This window comes from Lepus europaeus, chromosome 2 (assembly GCF_033115175.1).
Source record: "Lepus europaeus isolate LE1 chromosome 2, mLepTim1.pri, whole genome shotgun sequence".
NCBI classification, from domain to species: domain Eukaryota; kingdom Metazoa; phylum Chordata; class Mammalia; order Lagomorpha; family Leporidae; genus Lepus; species Lepus europaeus.
Genome location: NC_084828.1, coordinates 99103374 through 99121933, shown reverse-complemented (window position 1 = coordinate 99121933; position 18560 = coordinate 99103374). Strand labels below are relative to the sequence as shown.

Genomic DNA, 18560 nt, shown 5'->3' with positions numbered 1-18560 from the left:
CACAGCAGAGAGGCTCCTGGCCTTATACAGTACACTCCAACAAGTGCTGGAAGGGGCAGGGCTGCATATTGCACCTAATAAGGTGCAATTGTCGTCTGTAGTTTCTTATCTTGGGGCTATAGTCGCCCCTACTCAAATTAGACCTCAAAAAATTCAAATAAAAATCAATGCTATCTCCACTCTAAATGACTTACAAAAACTTTTAGGGGATATCAATTGGATTAGGCCCTACCTTAACATTCCTAATGCTGCATTGCAGCCCCTCTTTAATATACTTAAAGGAGACCCGGATCTTGCTTCCCCCCGAACCTTCACCTCTGAGGCCAAACAAGCACTGTCAATTGTCAACGATGCCCTTAGTAAAGCTGCCCTAAAACGTTGGGACCCTGCGGGAGACCTTACTCTTTGGGTCCTCGACACCCTTAAACAGCCCACCGCGGTCCTATGGCAGGATGGGCCTCTCCTCTGGATCCATCCCTCAATGTCATCTACTAGATCTATTAGTTACTATCCCGTGGCAGTGGCGGAGATAACTCTCCTAGCCATTCAGAGGGCTATCCAACATTTTGGACGCGAACCATCCACCATTGTTGTCCCCTATTCCATGGAACAGGTACGTGTGCTAATCGCTTGTACTGATGCTTGGGCGGTTTTAGTCTGCTCCACTTCCGCAACTATTACAAACAGAACACCCTCTGATCCTTTGCTAACCTTTGTTCAGTCTCACCCAGTTATTTTTCCAAAGTCCACATCCCAAAAGCCCTTACAGGGAGCCCCAGTAGTGTATACCGACGGTTCTAAAACAGGAGTCGGTGCATATGTTGTTTCAGGATCTGTGCCAAAAACATTCCAATTCGCTACTAACTCCCCCCAGGTAACTGAACTTCTTATAGTTAACCAAGTCTTCTCTGATTTCCCCGGACCTGTCAATATTGTGTCTGATTCACGCTATGTGGTTAATTCTGTGTCTATCCTTGAGGCCGCAGGACTAGTCAATTCTTCATCCTCCGTAGCGACAGTTTTCCTCACCCTGCAAAAATCTATTTGGAATCGGTCTGCTCCTTTCTTTATTACTCATATTAGAGCTCATTCTTCCTTACCTGGACCCATGACCACAGGCAATGCTATAGCTGATCAAGCCACACGCCCCATTTGGATACTCCAATTTTCTTCCCCAGAAGAGCAGGCTATCCAGTTTCATTCAGAGTTCCATGTAAACGCAAAAACCCTTGCCGCCAAATTCGGTCTTTCTCGTGCTGCCGCTCGCGATATTGTTCGCCATTGTGCCGCATGCCCTACTTTAACCCCTGTGCCTTCGGTGGGGGTTAATCCCCGAGGATTACTACCAGGACATATCTGGCAGATGGATGTCACCCACATATCCGAGTTTGGGACCTTAAAGTATGTTCATGTGTCAGTTGACACCTGTTCCCAAGTAATTTTTGCTTCTCTGGAGACGGGTGAGCGTACCACCCATGTCATTAATCACTGCCTTGCTGCATGGGCAGCCTGGGGCAAACCAAAAACTTTAAAAACAGATAATGGTCCTGCATACACAAGTAAATCATTCCAAGATTTCTGCACCCGTATGCAGGTACAACATAAAACTAGAATCCCTTATAACCCTCAGGGACAGGCCATAATTGAAAGGGCTCATCGAACCCTCAAGGCTTTTCTCTTAAAACAAAAGGAGGGAATTGCCACGGGCAAAACCCCTCGAATGCGCCTCTCCCTTGCACTGTTTACTATAAACTTTTTGAATTTGACAGATCATTCTATGTCCCCCGCTGAGAGACACATGTTAAAGGAGCCATCTTCACGAGGCTATGTCCGTTGGAAAGATGTCCTCACGGGAAAGTGGTACGGCCCGGATCCGGTATTATGCTGGAACCGAGGCGCGGTCTGTGTCTTCCCACAGGAATCTGGAAGAGAACCTCTCTGGATACCGGAAAGATTGGTCAGAAAAACAGCCCCGCCGCCACAAGATACACCTCTATCACCTACGGACGACATCTCCCCCGAGATAACCGAGATTACCACGCTCTCACAGGACGACAAATTGCAACAAAACAACGAGACGTCCCTGTGTACTTCGCTGGGTGAGCTCCTTCATCAACAACAAGTTGGAGAGCGTCAGACATCAGTTCCGCGCGGCAGCGTATGCTGCTCTCCATCACCGTGATCCGGATGCATATGCCATGCTGGCTCGCATGACTTATGACCGGGTCCATACCAGCGATTAAAACCCTCGTCCCCCCATCCCTACTCACGCCTCACATATGGACAATGCCTCCATCAGGCACACACCTTCCTCGAGTTGTCTTGTTCCCCCTCTCATTCATTGGGCTGTATCACCCATCCCTGACGGGGAGCGAAAACTGGGTATGCGAGACCAAAGGTACTGCAGCAGGAGTCCACCCGGGGGTTCCGGGGGTCCTGGGAGAGCATATGCATATGCATGCAGGTTCAATTCCCAGCCTGCCCCAGCAAAAGGGAATAAAAACTGATCCCTAACGGAGACATCAGGGGTTGTGGCCAGGCCCTTGAAGTTCCGTAACTAACGGATCACAAGCACGCTGGGTATGCACCTCTACTCTCTGCCTAGTAAATATTCTCCCGGCCCTCATGAGCCAGGGCCGTCGGGGATGTGATTTGTGCAAAAACAAAAGGAGGGAGATGTAGGGAACCAGACCGGAGGAACCGTGCCCCTAAGATGGCGCCGACTCCCTGCTTCCGGGTTCTTCCTCATCTCAGGGATTTCCCGCTCTAGCTCGCTCCTTCCCGCCTTGCCACGAGATTGTCCTATCCCCGCGCTTCTAGCCTATCACCTGATTTGTGACGTGTATTGTGCATATAAACCCTTGCTACGCGGGTGTAAGGGAAGTTCCTGCCCAGGAGAGATCGAAGCTGGATCTCCTGCTTGCCGAGCAATAAAGGAACCCCGTGCAAAGTGTTCGGTCTCTGTCTCTTGCTGGACGAGGACGGCGCCGAGCAGCTGTACTCTTATGCCTTCCCATTAGTAAAGAATGTTATCCCACATGTTCACCAATATTTGATATTATTGGTATTCTGGATTTTGACCATTCTAATTGCTGTGTAATTGCATCTCACTGCTGCTCTAATCTACATTTTTTCCTGATGAATGATATGAACATCTTTTAATATGTTTATTTGCCATCAGTATATCATCTTTGGTAATGTGTCTGTTAAGGTCTTTGGATCATTTTTAAATTGAGTTGTTCCTTTTCATAGTTGAGTTTATGAGTATATTCAGGCTTTCTACTTCTTGCTTCAATCTTAAGAGCTGTGTTTATAGGGATTTGTCCATTTCCCCTAGATTATCCAATTTGTTGGTAGATAATTGTTTACAATAATCTCTTAAAATACCTTTTTATTTCTGAGGGGTTCATAACTTTCATTTCTGATTGTATTTGAGCTTTTACACTATTTTTTCTTAGTCTAAGTAAGGGTTTGTTGATTTTAATTTTTTTAAAACATCAACTCTTCCTTTTTTATTAGTTTTCTATTCATTATTTGATATATTTCTGCTCTGAACTACATCATTCCCTTTCTCCTGAGAACCCTGTGTTTAGTTTGCTCTTTCTCTAGTATTATAAGGTCAAACATTATATTATTTACTTGAGATTCCCCATATGGATGGTAATTAGCAAGTTAGTTGCCCTAAATGCACATGACTAGAGAAAGGAAGACTATCTGCTACCACTTATTTCTTTTCAAGAAGACTTTACTGAGCTACACATACTTAAATGGTAACAGATTTCACTACACTGACATAAAGCAGAGCCACATTACTTCAAAATTAGAGTTAATGACAAGATATTCTCTCTAGCAACTCTGTCAAGATCTATCAAGACCTAGGCTGGCATCCTAGCACTAGCTTCTTACTAGTTGGGTGACATTTAGTAATTTTCTCAGACATTCTGAGCCTGGTTTCTCAACTCTAAAATCGAAGTGAAATGTGATTCTGTGGTTAGGATCTTAAGTCAGTAAGCAGGAACGGGGACACCAACGTCAAAATTACTTTTAAAAGTCACTTGAATTACTGTCGAGTATGGTATATTGACTTTTGTGCACATTATATTATACAGTAAGTCTTAAGGACACTCAGTCTTGAGAAACCACTAAGGCGAACTAAAGAAAGTATGTGTATGTGTGTAGATACATATTCATGTCCAGACGTTAAAGTCATTCTGGTTTTACAACTCTAAAATCACTAGGAGTAAACGAGATACGGATACAAAATACAATTCCGGCTGCTTAATAAACGCTAGCGTCCTTCCTGTCTCCTGCATTTTAATCTTTTTCTATGTAATATTATCACATAAATCTTAAAAAGTAAGCTTCTCACACACATTAATCACCGGAACCCCAGTCAGCTCTTAGCGCAGGAAATTCTTTGCCCAGTCCTTCGGGCTTCCGTAGTCTCGCTCAGCGTCGCGAGATCTAGACTGAGCTCCGCCGCCCCGCCGCTGGGGGCGGCCCCGGAACACTTCCGGGAGGCTACCCTGTAAGTGGCTGTGCGGTGTGCTTCCGGCCGCCTTCGGGCTGCCGTCCACTGTGCCTCGGAGCTCCAGTAGCGGACACGGGGCAAGATACGAGCAGCGCCCCGGAAGCCGCGCAGGTCTCTACAGCCATGGACCGGGACCTTCTGCGGCAGTCGCTGAATTGCCATGGCCCGTCTTTGCTCTCCCTGCTGCGGAGCGAACAGCAGGACAACCCGCACTTCCGGAGCCTCCTGGGGTCGGCGGCCGAGCCTGCCCGGGGCCCGCCGCTCCAGCCCCAGTTACAGGGCAGGTAAGGGGACGGCGGCGCCGCTGCCGCTCGGGAGTCGGGGAGGCAGCTGGAGGCTCCAGGACCGCGGCACCGCGCCCACGGGGCGGAAGGCCGACGGGAAGATCGGCGCCCCTGGGGCGGGTCTCTGCGGCTTGGCCGCCGAACTCTGTGGCACTTTAGCTTTGGCGTCTGCGGCTGGAGGCGTCATTTTTTGAGTGTCCCCGCCTTCCACGTCCTGGTTGGCGAATGAGGGAACGTCTGGACACTTTTTCTCCCCGGGGGTTAGGTGTCGCGCCTGGAACGGATGGGGTCATGAAAGCTCTTAAGGAAACGCTCGCCTCTCACATGCACCCGTTTAAATAGTATTTGTTTCTTTTTTAAGAAAAGAGAAGAGAGTTGACAACATTGAAATACAAAAATTCATTTCCAAAAAAGCAGATCTGCTTTTTGCGCTTTCCTGGAAGTCAGACACACCCGCAAATTCCGAAGTTAATGAAGACAGTGAAGGTGAGTTTAGTCTTAAGATCCTGTAAAAATTGCAGCTTCGTTTAACAGTACTCAGGCTGAAACGGGACTCGGAACTATTGTTACTGATCTTATTAACTTTTTTTTTTTTTTTTTTTTTTTTTTTTCCCCAGATCATTATGCAGTCATGCCACCTTTAGAGCAGTTCATGGAGATACCTAGCATGGACCGGAGAGAGCTGTTTTTCCGAGATATTGAGCGCGGTGATATAGTCATTGGTAGAATCAGTTCCATTCGAGAATTTGGTTTTTTCATGGTATTGATCTGTTTAGGAAGTGGCATCATGAGAGATATATCCCACTTAGAAATCACAGTAAGTTACTCATTTTTTAGTTATGTGGATTACTTCTGTTTCTGATAAAGTCTCCTCAATGCAGGAATTATGTCTTTCAATCCAGTTGTGCTTAGGTGTGTCTGTCCAGATACTTTTGAGAACTAAATAAGCAGTAATTGAAAAAAAAAACAAAATAGCTTTTTATTTGCAAAAGTTGTTAGTGAAAGAGATACACAGTTACATTCTTGATTTCTAGTTTCGGACTCTGGCAGAACATTGTCCTTTTTAAATACTCAAGGATAATATCAGTGGACAAGATGATGTTGATTGATTTTTTTGTACTTCTTCAGTTGAACATAGTGTTAATTATTGAATATTTGGCATTAGGCTCTTACATGTTGATAATTCAGAGAAAAGTTGCTGTTGTCAGTATATTTATGATAAAAAAAAAAAATGTGATCTGTATGTTGTGTTTTGCAAAAGATAAATAGTCCTGAATTTGAAATAACATATCACTTTAAAAGATATATTTGCTATCACTGCAGGTAGTTGAAAAGGAGGAAAAGCAGATTGATGTCACAGGCTGGATAACAGACATAAATTTAGAGAATTCACGTTTCATTTTCTTTGGAATCCTGGTAGTTTAGTTTTGTTTTTGAGACTTTAGTTTTTGAACTGAACCAGAAGACGTATTTTACTGTTTGGACACAGAAATTACTTGTAACTAAAATTCTCATTTAAATTTAGACTTTAAGGAGTTGGTTGTTTTTAAAGTTTGTCAACAATTAGCGGTCCATGTTGAACATTTAAGATCAAGGAAGACCTTGTTCTTACCAAAGAGTGAAATATCTGATGTTTTAAAATACTTTTTGTTGCAGGCTCTTTGTCCTTTAAGAGATGTACCTTCTCACAGTAACCATGGGGATCCTTTATCTTATTACCAAACTGGTGACATCATTCGAGGTGATCAGCTTCATCATGCTAATAAAAACCTAACAACTGTTGGGGCGAGTGTTTGGCACAGTGCTTAAATATGGCTTGGGATTCCCACATCACGTACTGGATTGCCTGGGTTTAATTCCACTCACCATTCCGCTTTCTGTGTATACCCAAAGAGGCAGCAAGTGATAGTTAAAATAGCTGGAGTCCTGCCACTCATGTGGGAGACATGTTCTGGGTTCTGGCCTCTTGATTTCAAGCTGGCACAGCCCTGGCCATTGCAGTCATTTGAGTATTGAGCCAATTGTCTGTCTCTCCCTGTCTTTTAAATAAAATGAAAATAATTTTTTTAAGTAGCAATGTTGGTATTTTTTGTTAAATCTGAAAATTGAGTGTTATTCAGGTAGTATTTGTTAAGTTTGCTTTTGATGTTTACATTTTCTTACAAATCAGCATAGTTTCTCTCTCTCTCATTTAGCTGGAATCAAGGATATTGACAGATACCATGAAAAGCTTGCAGTATCTCTGTATAGCTCATCTCTTCCACCACACCTGTCTGGCATTAAATTAGGTGTAATTAGCTCTGAAGAACTTCCTTTGTACTATAGGTAATTTATCCATATTATTTCAATATAATTTCTTACAAAAAATTCTTGGATATAAAATAGCAAATTTTGTTAAATATCTGACAGTCAAGTGAAATTTTAATTTCTCTTAATGCAAATTTTTTCTTTTTTTAATTACTTTAGCTTGGTAGAAGGAACCATATATTGGCTATGCAGTCATATAAAATGTTATTAGTATTTAAGCTTTAAATGATAATGTTATTTCTTTAGTAGAAATGAAATGTAATAAGTTAGTTACTATGTTTTTGTCTTTGTGTTTTGTTTTAAGGAGGAGTGTTGAACTAAGTAGCAATTCTTTAGATTCCTATGAAAATATCATGCAGAGTTCTTTGGGATTTGTTAATCCAGGAGTAGTTGAATTCCTTCTTGAAAAACTAGGAATAGATGAATCTAATCCACCATCTTTAATGAGAGGCCTACAAAGGTATAGTAAATCAGTGTTATTCTCATGGGTGGTAAGGAGAATGGTGCTAAGCTTAAGCTGCAAAGCTGAAGGGCATATTTGACTATCCTAAGCCTAGCAGCAAGAAAATGCCAAAAGTTGAATAAACAAGGTGATCCCATCTCATTCTGGCCTAGAATTTCTTATAAATGGTTAGATGTGTGACACATAACCAAGTAGAGAAGAATGAAGACACTTAGGAGGATTTTTTTTTTTTTTTAAGTAAAGAAAAATATTGTTTCACATTAATCATTTGTGGTACAAAGATTTTGCTACATAAATGGAATACAAATTTGGGTTTTACTCCTTTTTTATGAACTTATCAGGTATGATGAAGTGTAGTTACTTAAAAAGTATTTAATTTACAGTTTAATTTTTTTTATAGCAAAAATTTCTCTGAAGATGATTTCGCTTCTGCATTAAGAAAGAAACAATCTGCATCTTGGGCTTTAAAATGGTATGAAGAATGTATTTATAAATATTACATTTTCTGGTCTAAAAGGTTGGGGTAAAGTAGGCATGCCTATCATCTTGACTAAAATTTGTTAAAAATGAATTAAGATGATATCTTTTGGACATTAGGTTTTTATGAGAGTAAGTCATCTTACGTTGTAAACATACTAGAAGTTAGTAGCTTTTTCATAAATATGTTATAAAAATGTAGAGACAAAATGCATCTTACATATCTTGGGAGTATTTTAAAAACAAATAATTCAAATTTGATGACATTTGATTTTAAAATGTGTTTGCACTAACATTTTCTTTAGTGTGAAGATTGGAGTTGATTATTTTAAGGTTGGACGACATGTGGATGCTATGAATGAATATAATAAAGCTTTGGAAATAGACAAACAAAATGTGGAAGCTTTAGTCGCACGTGGAGCCTTGTAAGTGAATTGTGGATTTTCAGGAACATTTACAAGATAAATGTGACTAACATTTAAGACTACTTCACATGGTACATTCATCTAATTTTATTTCATGTCTCTAGATATGCAACAAAAGGAAGTCTGAACAAAGCAATAGAGGATTTTGAGCTTGCATTAGAAAACTGTCCTACTCACAGAAATGCAAGAAAATACCTCTGCCAGACACTTGTAGAAAGAGGAGGGCAGTAAGTGTTGGGTTTTGTTTAATAGTAGATGTCTAATCTTCAAGTACTATAAAATCTTAATGTAGGAAATAGTAATGTTAGCTTCACGTCATGTAAAATCTTCATTTTAATTTTGGTTGACAATTTGTTTTAGATATAGTCCATTTTAATCTTCTAGTTGCTGAGGTTCTTAAAGATTGGAGATATTTTAACGTCTGAAGTTCATTGTTCTGAATATCTTGTTTTCATTATATAGAAATATAAATGCAGGGCCAGCGCCATGGCTCACTTGGTTAATCCTCCACCTGCGGTGCCGTCATCCCATATGGGTGCCGGGTTCTAGTCCTGTTTGCTCCTCTTCCAGTCCAGCTCTCTGCTGTGGCCCGGAAAGGCAGTGGAGGATGGCTCAAGAGCTTGGGCCCCCGCACCCGCATGGAAGACTGGGTGGAAGCACCTGGCTCCTGGCTTCAGATCAGCATAGCTCCGGCCGTGGTGGCCGTTTGGGGGGTGAACCAACGGAAGGAAGACCTTTCTCTCTGTCTCTTTCTCTCACTGTCTAACTCTGTCTGTCAAATTTTAAAAAATCATAAAAAAAGAAATATAAATGCAAAAGGATAAGAGATTAGGTAAGCATTCTTTTTCTGAATATGCATTAAAAATTTTTTGTTTTAATGATGAATTTAATCCTAATTCATCATTTTAGTAGCACAAAGTCAAATATGAATAGAGTGTTCTGTGGTTCCAAGGTTTTGCTGTCATATTAGCCTATTACTCCATTTAGTCCAGTAAAATCCATAAATTCAGATTAAATGGAAGAGTAGATCATTAAGAACAAACCTATAATTATGTTACTGTCCTAAGATGCTGGCAGTGTCACTTAGCTTACACCAACCAGTTATGCAAGCCATAAACATTGCTCATCTTTGACTCATTCCTTACAGCATCCAATCTGTTGACGCAAAGGTGATCCCATCATTTTTATTTTATAGTAGTTTGTCTAAGAACTAAAAACATTTTACAGAGTCCTTTCACCACCCTATAGTTAAATTTTCTAATTCTGATTTTTCATGACAGACTTATGCTCAAGATCATACTAAGTTTCCAGACATTGATTTGTCATATGATTTTATGTATCGTTACAGAAATGTGCCTGTTTTGGATGCTTAGTATGGTTTTAGTTACTAGTAATGGACTTCTGTGTATATAGTATATTAATACCAAATAGAGTAAAAAGCATGTTACTTAAGTATTGTTCATTTTGGAATGTCTTGGTAAACATGGTGTTTCCCTGATAAAGTTCTCTTAAATAACACTCTGATCTATAAGTATATTTGAGTACTTTTCTTTCTACAAAAAAAAAAAAAAAAAAAAAATGTTTCTTTCAAATTTAGGTTAGAAGAAGAAGAAAAGTTTTTAAATGCTGAAAGTTACTATAAGAAAGCTTTGGCTTTGGATGAGACCTTTAAAGATGCAGAGGATGCTTTGCAGAAACTCCATAAATATATGCAGGTGATTCTTTATTTCCTCTTAGAAATAGAATGATGTTTAAAGTTGATACCAAAACTTAATTGTCTTTTACAGAAAACCATTCTAGAAGTGAGGCATTATGAAAAGTGTCTTTATAGGTCTAGCTTTTCTTAATTGGGCTTGACATTGCCTTATAGTGCCTCTTCTTGTTTATCCTTAAAAGTAAAAATAACCCCATGAGAAGATTCCTGTTGCCTAAATGTGGTTTGTGGTTTTGAGAACTGTCCTTGTAGTGAGCTTACCTGCAGGTTATAAAATTATCAGTGTTGCTACTGTAATTGAGCTAACTTAAAAAACCTTTTTGAGACATATTTTAAATTTTCTTTTCCTGTAATACTGATGATGATGTTTTCTCATGCATTTTCTTCTGAATTGGACCATTGCTGCTGTGTCTGTGACATCTGGTGCTGCTCATCCCCATCCACAAACTGGAAATGGTTTCTTATGTAATCATGCATCCAACTGGGCTGTGCTATTTTTAAAATGGTTTGTATTTGAACATGATGATTGCCTCCTCAATTCACCTTAACGGCATGTCTTTATTTGAATTTTATTTGTAAAATTTGTGTCCTGTTTTAATTTTTTAAAATGACTTTCTTGTGTTCTATATTTTACCTTTCTTGCACTTTGGGTCATGGGATACCACTGCAATGGCTTCCCCTTTTTTCATGGGATACCAACTGCAATATGGTCCTCAATACTGTACTGGCCATCCCAATGATTAATGCCAACATCTGTATGATTTTTTTTTTTTTAATGTTTTAAAAAAATACCTGTTTAATGCTGGCTATATGGTGATTGGTTTTATTGAATTGGGTTTCTGAATGGGGGGTGGTCTTTTGAATGCTGGGTTTTATATATTCTGCTATTTTTAACGTGTGGTTTTTTCCGATATCTGGGTTCTAAAAGAAATCTTTGGAATTAAGAGAAAAACAAGCTGAAAAGGAAGAAAAACAGAAAACAAAGAAAATAGAAACAAGTGCAGAAAAGTTGCGTAAGCTCTTAAAAGAAGAGAAAAGGTAAACTATGATATTCAGTATTTTTTAACTTAAGGCAACTACTAGTTAGAGCCCAAAGTACCACATGGAGGTAAAGTAAGTATAAAAAGTATTTCAAATTTTAAACAGTGACTTAAAAATTTTTAACAAGTATGCTTTGCCCATTTTCCTGTAAGAGATTAAACAAAGTGGAATCTAATGCTACAGTCCTTAAAAGAAAAAAAGATTTACACATTAACCTTAGAAATAAAATACAAGATAAGTTATTCTAATTTTATGTTAGGGAAAACTACAGCAGTGGTTCACAGCTGGCAGTGGTTTTGTTCCCCAGAGGATATTTGGCAATGTCTGGTGATAATTTTGGTTGTCTTAACTAATAAACTGCTACTGGCATCTCGTGGGTAGAGATCAGGGAAGCTATGAAACACTGTGTGTCTCACACACACACACACACACACATACACATGACAGCCCTCACTCCTTCCCTCAACAAAGAATTATTTGGCCGAAATGCCAGTCATGCTGAGGTAGAAAAACTATGACAATAGCAGTTGCTAGATAAAAAACTTTAATCCTCTATTTAGGTATTCAGATAGTATTGGAAATGTCACTGTCAGACTTTCAGAAACGTAAATTTGTTACAGTGACACATACCTGCACAAGTATCTTTTCCCCAAAATTCACAGTTGGTAGTAAAATTGGATCTTGTAATAACAAATTATTTTATGAGAGTACTTCAAAAAGTCCTTAGAAAAATGGAATTAAAAGATATTTATTTTGGTACTCAAAAAAAAAAAAAATTGGAAATCCATTCCTGGTTTTTTCACAATATGCATTTTCCTTGAACTTTTTGATGACTTCTTTTGTCATTTATCGGAGCCACAGTTTTTATAAAATCTTTAAAAGAAACAAAATGGGATGAAAGTTTATGGATAATTTAGGAAAATTTTTGTATTTAACATATCTGATGAGTTAACTACCTTTTTTAGGCTAAAAAAGAGAAGAAGAAAATCGACTTCTTCATCTTCAAGTGTTTCGTCTGCTGATGAATCAGTTTCTTCTTCATCCTCTTCATCTTCTGGTCACAAAAGGCATAAGAAACATAAGAGGAACCGTTCAGAGTCTTCTCGAAGTTCGAAAAGGCATTCATCTAGGGCATCCTCAAATCAGGTAGATCAGAATAGAATAGATGAATGCTACCCTGTTCCAACTAATACTTCAGCATCTTTCCTTAACCAAAAACAAGAAGTGGAAAAACTGCTGGAAAAGCAAGATAGGTCACAATATCAAAAGACACAGGTAAAAGAGAAAGAAAGATGCCCACTCTCTTCATCTTCAGTTGAAATTCCGGATGATTATGGAGGTAGGTCTGAAGATTCAAAAGATTTTTATAATAGCTATAAAACCCAGGCAAGTAGCAGCAAAACCGAAAAGCCATATAAATCAGAAAGATATTTTTCTGGTAGAAGAAATTCCTCAGATTCCTCCTGTAGGAATTCAGAGGACAAGACAAAAATGTATGGTTATAGGAGGTTTGAAAAAGATACAGAGGGAAGGAAAGAGCACTACAGAAGGTGGGAACCAGGTTCTGGGAGGTATTCTACTTCACCAGCAAGCTCAGAATACTCTTGGAAGTCAGTGGAAAAATATAAAAAGTATACTTATTCTGGATCACGTGATTTCAGTAGACATGAGCAAAGGTATCGATTAAATACAAATCAAGGAGACTATGAAAGACAGGACAATTACGGGGAGGAAAACAAAACAGAGGTTCCAGAAGAAGAGGAACTAAATAACAAAGAGCAATCAGAAAGCAGAATTAAAAAAGATTTACCTCAAAATCTTCTCAATATATTTAATCAGATAGCTGAATTTGAAAAAGAAAAGGGAAATAAGCCAAAAAATTAAGATGCCAAAAAATCAGCACCATTATACTAAATGCTGTTAATAAAAACTTTGGGGTGTTTTAGTTACTAGTAGTCCAGTGAAAATATTACAGAAAGCAAATGCTTTTTAGCTTTTCTCAAATTTTATGTTTCAGTTGTAGGCCCCTTGTCACAGCTTGATTTTTAGGATTTTCATAAGTTTATGTACAGTATATTTCTTATTCTGACAGTATAAACCACTTCACCTAAAGGTAATTCTCTGAATGTATTGCTGCTTCATTGTATTATGGGGTATGAGAATTCCTGGGCTCACCTGAACTCACTGTTTGAAAAAGAATTAAATTTTGTGTATTGAACACTTTGTTTTCATCAAACATTATTTTAATTTTTTTCTGTTAAATTAAAAGCCCACAGTTTTTGAAAGAGGTTATATGTTTGGTCCTTGAATACTAGTTTATATCCATCATTTGTTTAAATTTTTTAAATTTTAAAATGATGTCTTAATTTCCCTCTAAGGCCTGATTTAATTAAAATGGGGAATGGTTTTTTCTATCCAGCTTAGTGAGTACCTTAGAAATAGGACCATGAAAGCTAAATAGGAGCCCACCTCACTGCTCTATTTCATCTTACTGCTAATATTACAGCCATAAGTAAATTTTTAACCTTAAATATTGGCAAGACTCTTAGAGACCATATTCCAAGTGACAGTAAATAAGAATAGAAAAGAATCCTATTAGCACATAGAGCTATGGCAGAGAAGCATGCTCTAAATGTGGTTTTCTTTTAGGGAAAAAAATATTGGGAAACTATTTTAGTACTGCAAATGTTCAGTCAAGAAGGCACTAGGCATGTTTTTAAATAAGCTAGAGCTGGCTTGCATTTATGCTTTTAACTACTTCCTTGATGCTTCCCCAGTGTCTCCTTTCTCAGGATCTGAATAAATAACTTGACCAGCCAGAACCTGGCTTTACTCAAATTTCAGCAGGTAGAGTTTAAAGAAGAAACTTGAATTGTAAATAGCTTCCCAGATTTACTGAAAACAGTATAGTGTACTCTTGGGAGATACACATAGAAATCACAGGTGTTGGGTGTATAATAACTGTAGAAACTTTCCAAAATAAGATGTCACAAGCTGTCGATCACATGGGCTTTGAATCCTGTTATTCATGAAACTAGGTGTTACAGGTGGATAGGTAAACAGGTATCCATCTACAAAGGTCTACATGAGGTAGAATGAGAAGAAACTTGCATCTCCTTATTCCATGTTGCAGTTCTTGCCAACAGTAAAATACCAGAATTTTAAGTTCTGAGCTTACTATTTATGTCCTTCAAACTCCAGTGATGGGAACCTCATGGAAAGTCTAAAATTTGAAAATTTGTTTTGCTAGGAAACAAGGAAAAGAAACCCTTGTCAGAAGCAATAGAAAGTGGAAATACAAATGTGTCAGTTACTTAGGCATTATTCCTTGCACCCAGAAACACATCTTAAGATGAGTCTTCATTTCTGTGTATCAAGAACTTGGTGTCATCTACCTAGTGATGCTGCTAAAGAGTGATAACTGCCTGGTGATACAGCCTTTACCTTTTGGAATGCATAATACAGTTTACTATTTTACATACATTTTATCACAAACCATTTTATTTTTTAAGCTTATTTATTTATTTGAGAGACCGAGTTACAGAGAGAGGTCTTCCATTCGCTGGTTCACTCCCCACATGGCCTCAATGGCCAGAGCTGGACCAATCAGGAGCCAGGAGTTTCTTGCAGGTTTCCCATGTGGGTGCAGGGGCCCAAGCACTTGGGCCATCTTCCACTGTTTTCCCAGGCCATCAGCGGGGAGCTTGATTGGAAGTGGAGCAACTGGAACTCGAACTGGTGGCCATATGGGATGCTGGCACAACAGCAGAGGCATAACTTACTATGCCACAGTGCCAGCCCCACACAATTTTATTTTAAAGTTAGGATAATGCCTTAGTATACAGGCTGCTGGAATTTAAAAATTCCAACTTTCCCAAGACCTCTTTCCGGGGGCATATTAAACTTAACCAGTTTCTAAGGGTGTGTTCAAGAATCTCATTACAGCAAAAACCTATTAGAGGTTTCTATTGTCCAAAATCTGCAGTGACATCTTCAACAATTTTTGTCAACATAGTACATCTATATTTTGTACATAAACGAGTCTGCTGTTGTGATTTCCAGAAGTAGATGAAGCATGGTTTTTTGGATGTTAAGATAACTCCATATTAGGAGATACAGGGATTGATCCTTTATCTGACCACTCAGCATTATTATACTGAAGTCACGACTGTTTAAGGATTAAATGTAGACTTGTGTGCTGGCCCAAAGATTCTGTTTACCCAAGAAGTAACAATTCTAGGTTCATGGTTGTGACTCAGTAATAGAAATCTTTAATAGTGCAGTTACTGTTTCCCCAGACCTGTGCATTGTTCATATTATCCAATTATTTCAACAAACTTGTAGGTCACTGTTAGTATCATAAATTCCAAGGGGGAAAATCTTAAAGAAGTAACTGTCACAGAGCAAATAAAACACAACCCCCACCTTCGTAGAATTCAGTGTTTAATATTTCAACTTCCAAAAAATTTACAAAGCAGTATTTTAGCCAAAATTATCTTTTCACTCATCTTACTTACTGGACTTCACTATACCTGCTATTTGCTGTTTCTAAAACAAAACTAAAAATGATAGGAGAAACATTTATTACCACTACTGCTTTTCAGAAAGAGTAAAAATTATGGTTCTAAAACAGTGACAGCTGTTCACAACATATATTTTCCAACGTTTGAAGGAGACATTTATGGATATGAATTCTGATCTATTTATTTGGAATCCAGTTTTATAGCCTAGTATTCAGCACTCTGTACCAAGAGTTCAAAATGTTGGATACATTACAATAAAGTATTAACTGGAAAAACTAATTCTAGATCTGATGGTCTATCTCCATTGTAAATTTATAGAATTCTTATTACAAATAAAATCACATCCAATTTTATTTATTAAATCAAAATTTCAAAAATTTATGCTTGAGTGGCTGTATTTTGAGAATAAACTCTTTAATGCATATGACTTATTTCACAGTATGGAGTAATTCTCAGAAATTTAAGATGCATTTTTCATTGATAGTGTTTTTTCCCTTATGAATTGTTTCCTTTGGTAGAAGGGAGGTAACAGAACTTCTTGGTTGAAAATTATACCAAAAGGAGAAACTGCTTGTAATAGGTTCTCCCCCTCAAAATCAGGAAATATCTCTTTGAATAAGAAAACAACTTGGGATTCTTGTTATTGTTGGAAACAATTAAGAAATTTCTACCAGAAAGATTGTTATGTGAGCGTAGTTTCATTAAACAAGTGTGTTTTTTAACCTGACAGGTGTCAAAATTACAATAAAAAACACCATTTTCCTTATGCTTGTAAAAAACACATAGGTTTGTTGAAATTTGTTATTTTCCTTTTGTATGAAGAAAATAGTAGGAAAACTAATTTTTAAACTACCAGTACTTTTTTGCTGGATAAAACTTTTGGTCATTTTCTATTTCCAACACCATTTCACTAGATACATATATCATTGTAAAGCACACAAAAGCATAGAAAAAGATTTACTGTTTTAAAATGAGATTTTTGTGTTTACAACTTGTTCAAAATAGTTTATTTGCTGCTCTTTTTGCTACTAAAGCTACTACTAGCACTAGCTTGCTTAGCACTGCTGTCTGCTAGTGCAGAGGAGTCTGGGAAGCTGAGCTCTAATACTTTAATTGAAGTCTGAGAAGCCGAAGAACTTGTACTCCTGGATGACCTAGAAGAAAGCAGAATACTGTAAATGTAATACAAATTTTTATCTTAATATAGACTCTCCCATTACTGGCAAAAGATACCATAACTACCTAAGAATCAAAAAGTACATATTAATAGTGCTAATATATTTTAAAAGTATGACCATTAGTAAATATCAAAAAAAGGAAAAGAAAACTAATAGTTTCAATAAATAGTTCAATAAATGCAGTATATTTTCTGTGAGAAAAGTGTTTGCAATTGCAGTCAATTTCTTAAAATCATTAAAGGTTTGCAAGATTGTAATGAAAGATGAGGATTTATGGCAAGAGTAATTAAAATGGTAATTAAAAGGATAGTATGTGAAATTTAAGTTGAAGTGGAAGGGGAGAGGCATGCTGAGGAATAAAGTGGTGGGATCATATGTAAAACAAATGCTGTGTTTTAAAAATATTTCATGGAAGTGTAGAGATATTCATTAGGTACTCAGTGTATTTATGTAGAATATCTAAGTGAAACACTTTTTCCTCGTGAAATCAACATGAACTAGTGGAACGTAATAAACAATTGCTGACTATAGGTAATTGAATTCTAAAGTGAATATCATCGTTAATAAATTTTATTTTCTCAACAGAATAAGCATGTTAATTGAAACATCTCTGATAGAATTCTGGATAACGATAAACTTCAGAAGGAAATAATTCATTTCTTTTTTAGTAAAATAAAGCATTATAAAATCAAATCCTGATGTAAAATTTCATGAATGTGGTTTTAATCAGAAAACTCCTGTTTGTACATCTAAGTTGCCCTTTTGTGGTTTAAAAAAATCTCCCCTACTTGGAGTTAACCCCAAATGCTAACTCCAACCATCAGATTTCACTATGTCCTACTGAAATAGCTGATAATCAGCATTTGTGCCATAGTAGAAATGAGGACAGCAGCTGAAATCGGAAGGGAAAATCTTGGCTCTGTCACCTGCTTCTGTATCTAATCGGTGTCTGACACAGGGAGGCAGTTGAAGTTGAAATGAGCACTGGCTGTGCCCTGGCCAATCCAACAGCTGTGCTTATGGGTAAGTGACTGGGTTCACATGCTATCCTCTGGGGGTTGAGGTTTTCTTTTTTTAATCTTCCACTTACCTAGCTGATAACAGGGAAATCTGTGAAGCAGATCTAGAACTGTGGCGACGGCCTTTAGTACCAGCTGTAGGTAGTTCTAACCCATTCTGGAATGATATTTAATAGCAAGTCATTACTCCTACTGCATTGTAGAAGAAAAACGTTTCATTTTATGATGGATGCTATAAGTTTTTTCATGAAATATTAGAGATTCTTATTAGAGGGTATGTACTACCTGTTGAAAATATGTTTGTAGTATAAGATGGATCTCAGCATTTTCTTCTATGACATCAGCTATCATTTCATCAATGACCTTATGAAATTGTTTAATTTCACGAAGTTTGATGTCTTGTTCTTCTAGCGTTTCATCTTTTGTTCCTTTCAAAAGACGGATTTCTTTTGTGAGTTTTGCGCACTGTTGGCAAACAACAGCCAATTATTATATAAGCCTATTTTCCAGAACTTAACAATTTTAAAGGATAAAGGAAGATTTGTGTTTTCCATTTGGTACATCAAAAAAATGTAAATATGACAGGTCAGTTTTTAAA

At 37.8% G+C, this 18560-nt stretch overlaps 2 protein-coding genes across 4 annotated transcripts in view; one reads left to right on the top strand and one right to left on the bottom strand.

Moving 5' to 3' along the window:
• Positions 1-4508: 4508 nt before the first annotated feature.
• On the top strand, positions 4509-14786 carry TTC14 (tetratricopeptide repeat domain 14). Of its 2 annotated transcripts, XM_062211407.1 has the most exons (12): positions 4509-4815; positions 5177-5301; positions 5433-5632; positions 6472-6556; positions 7011-7140; positions 7427-7582; positions 7986-8057; positions 8368-8487; positions 8592-8714; positions 10085-10202; positions 11130-11239; positions 12208-14786. In XM_062211407.1, exons 1-12 carry the CDS (start codon positions 4655-4657, stop codon positions 13124-13126), a joined length of 2319 nt encoding a protein of 772 aa, XP_062067391.1. In that variant the 5' UTR covers positions 4509-4654; the 3' UTR covers positions 13127-14786. The 2 variants fall into 2 exon arrangements, with proteins under 2 accessions (XP_062067391.1, XP_062067397.1); XM_062211413.1 differs by lacking the exon at positions 12208-14786 and having other exon boundaries at positions 11147-11250.
• An 11-nt stretch (positions 14787-14797) lies between these two features.
• Positions 14798-18560, bottom strand: part of CCDC39 (coiled-coil domain 39 molecular ruler complex subunit) — a 44278-nt gene continuing 40515 nt past the window's right edge. For both annotated transcript variants that reach the window (XM_062211399.1, XM_062211400.1), the window contains 3 exons: positions 18248-18427; positions 18034-18119; positions 14798-16919 (listed from right to left, as the gene is read on the bottom strand). In XM_062211399.1, the coding sequence (XP_062067383.1) occupies positions 16772-16919; positions 18034-18119; positions 18248-18427 (414 nt within the window). In that variant the 3' untranslated portion in view covers positions 14798-16771. The remainder of the gene's footprint in view (positions 16920-18033; positions 18120-18247; positions 18428-18560) is intronic.

Coding starts and splice junctions, on each gene's coding strand:
- TTC14 (XM_062211407.1), top strand. CDS start 4,655: ATGGACCGGGACCTTCTGCGGCAGTCGCTGAATTGCCATGGCCCGTCT. Junction 8,715..10,084: donor CTTGTAGAAAGAGGAGGGCA/GTAAGTGTTGGG, acceptor TTTCAAATTTAG/GTTAGAAGAAGAAGAAAAGT. Junction 10,203..11,129: donor AACTCCATAAATATATGCAG/GTGATTCTTTAT, acceptor GGGTTCTAAAAG/AAATCTTTGGAATTAAGAGA.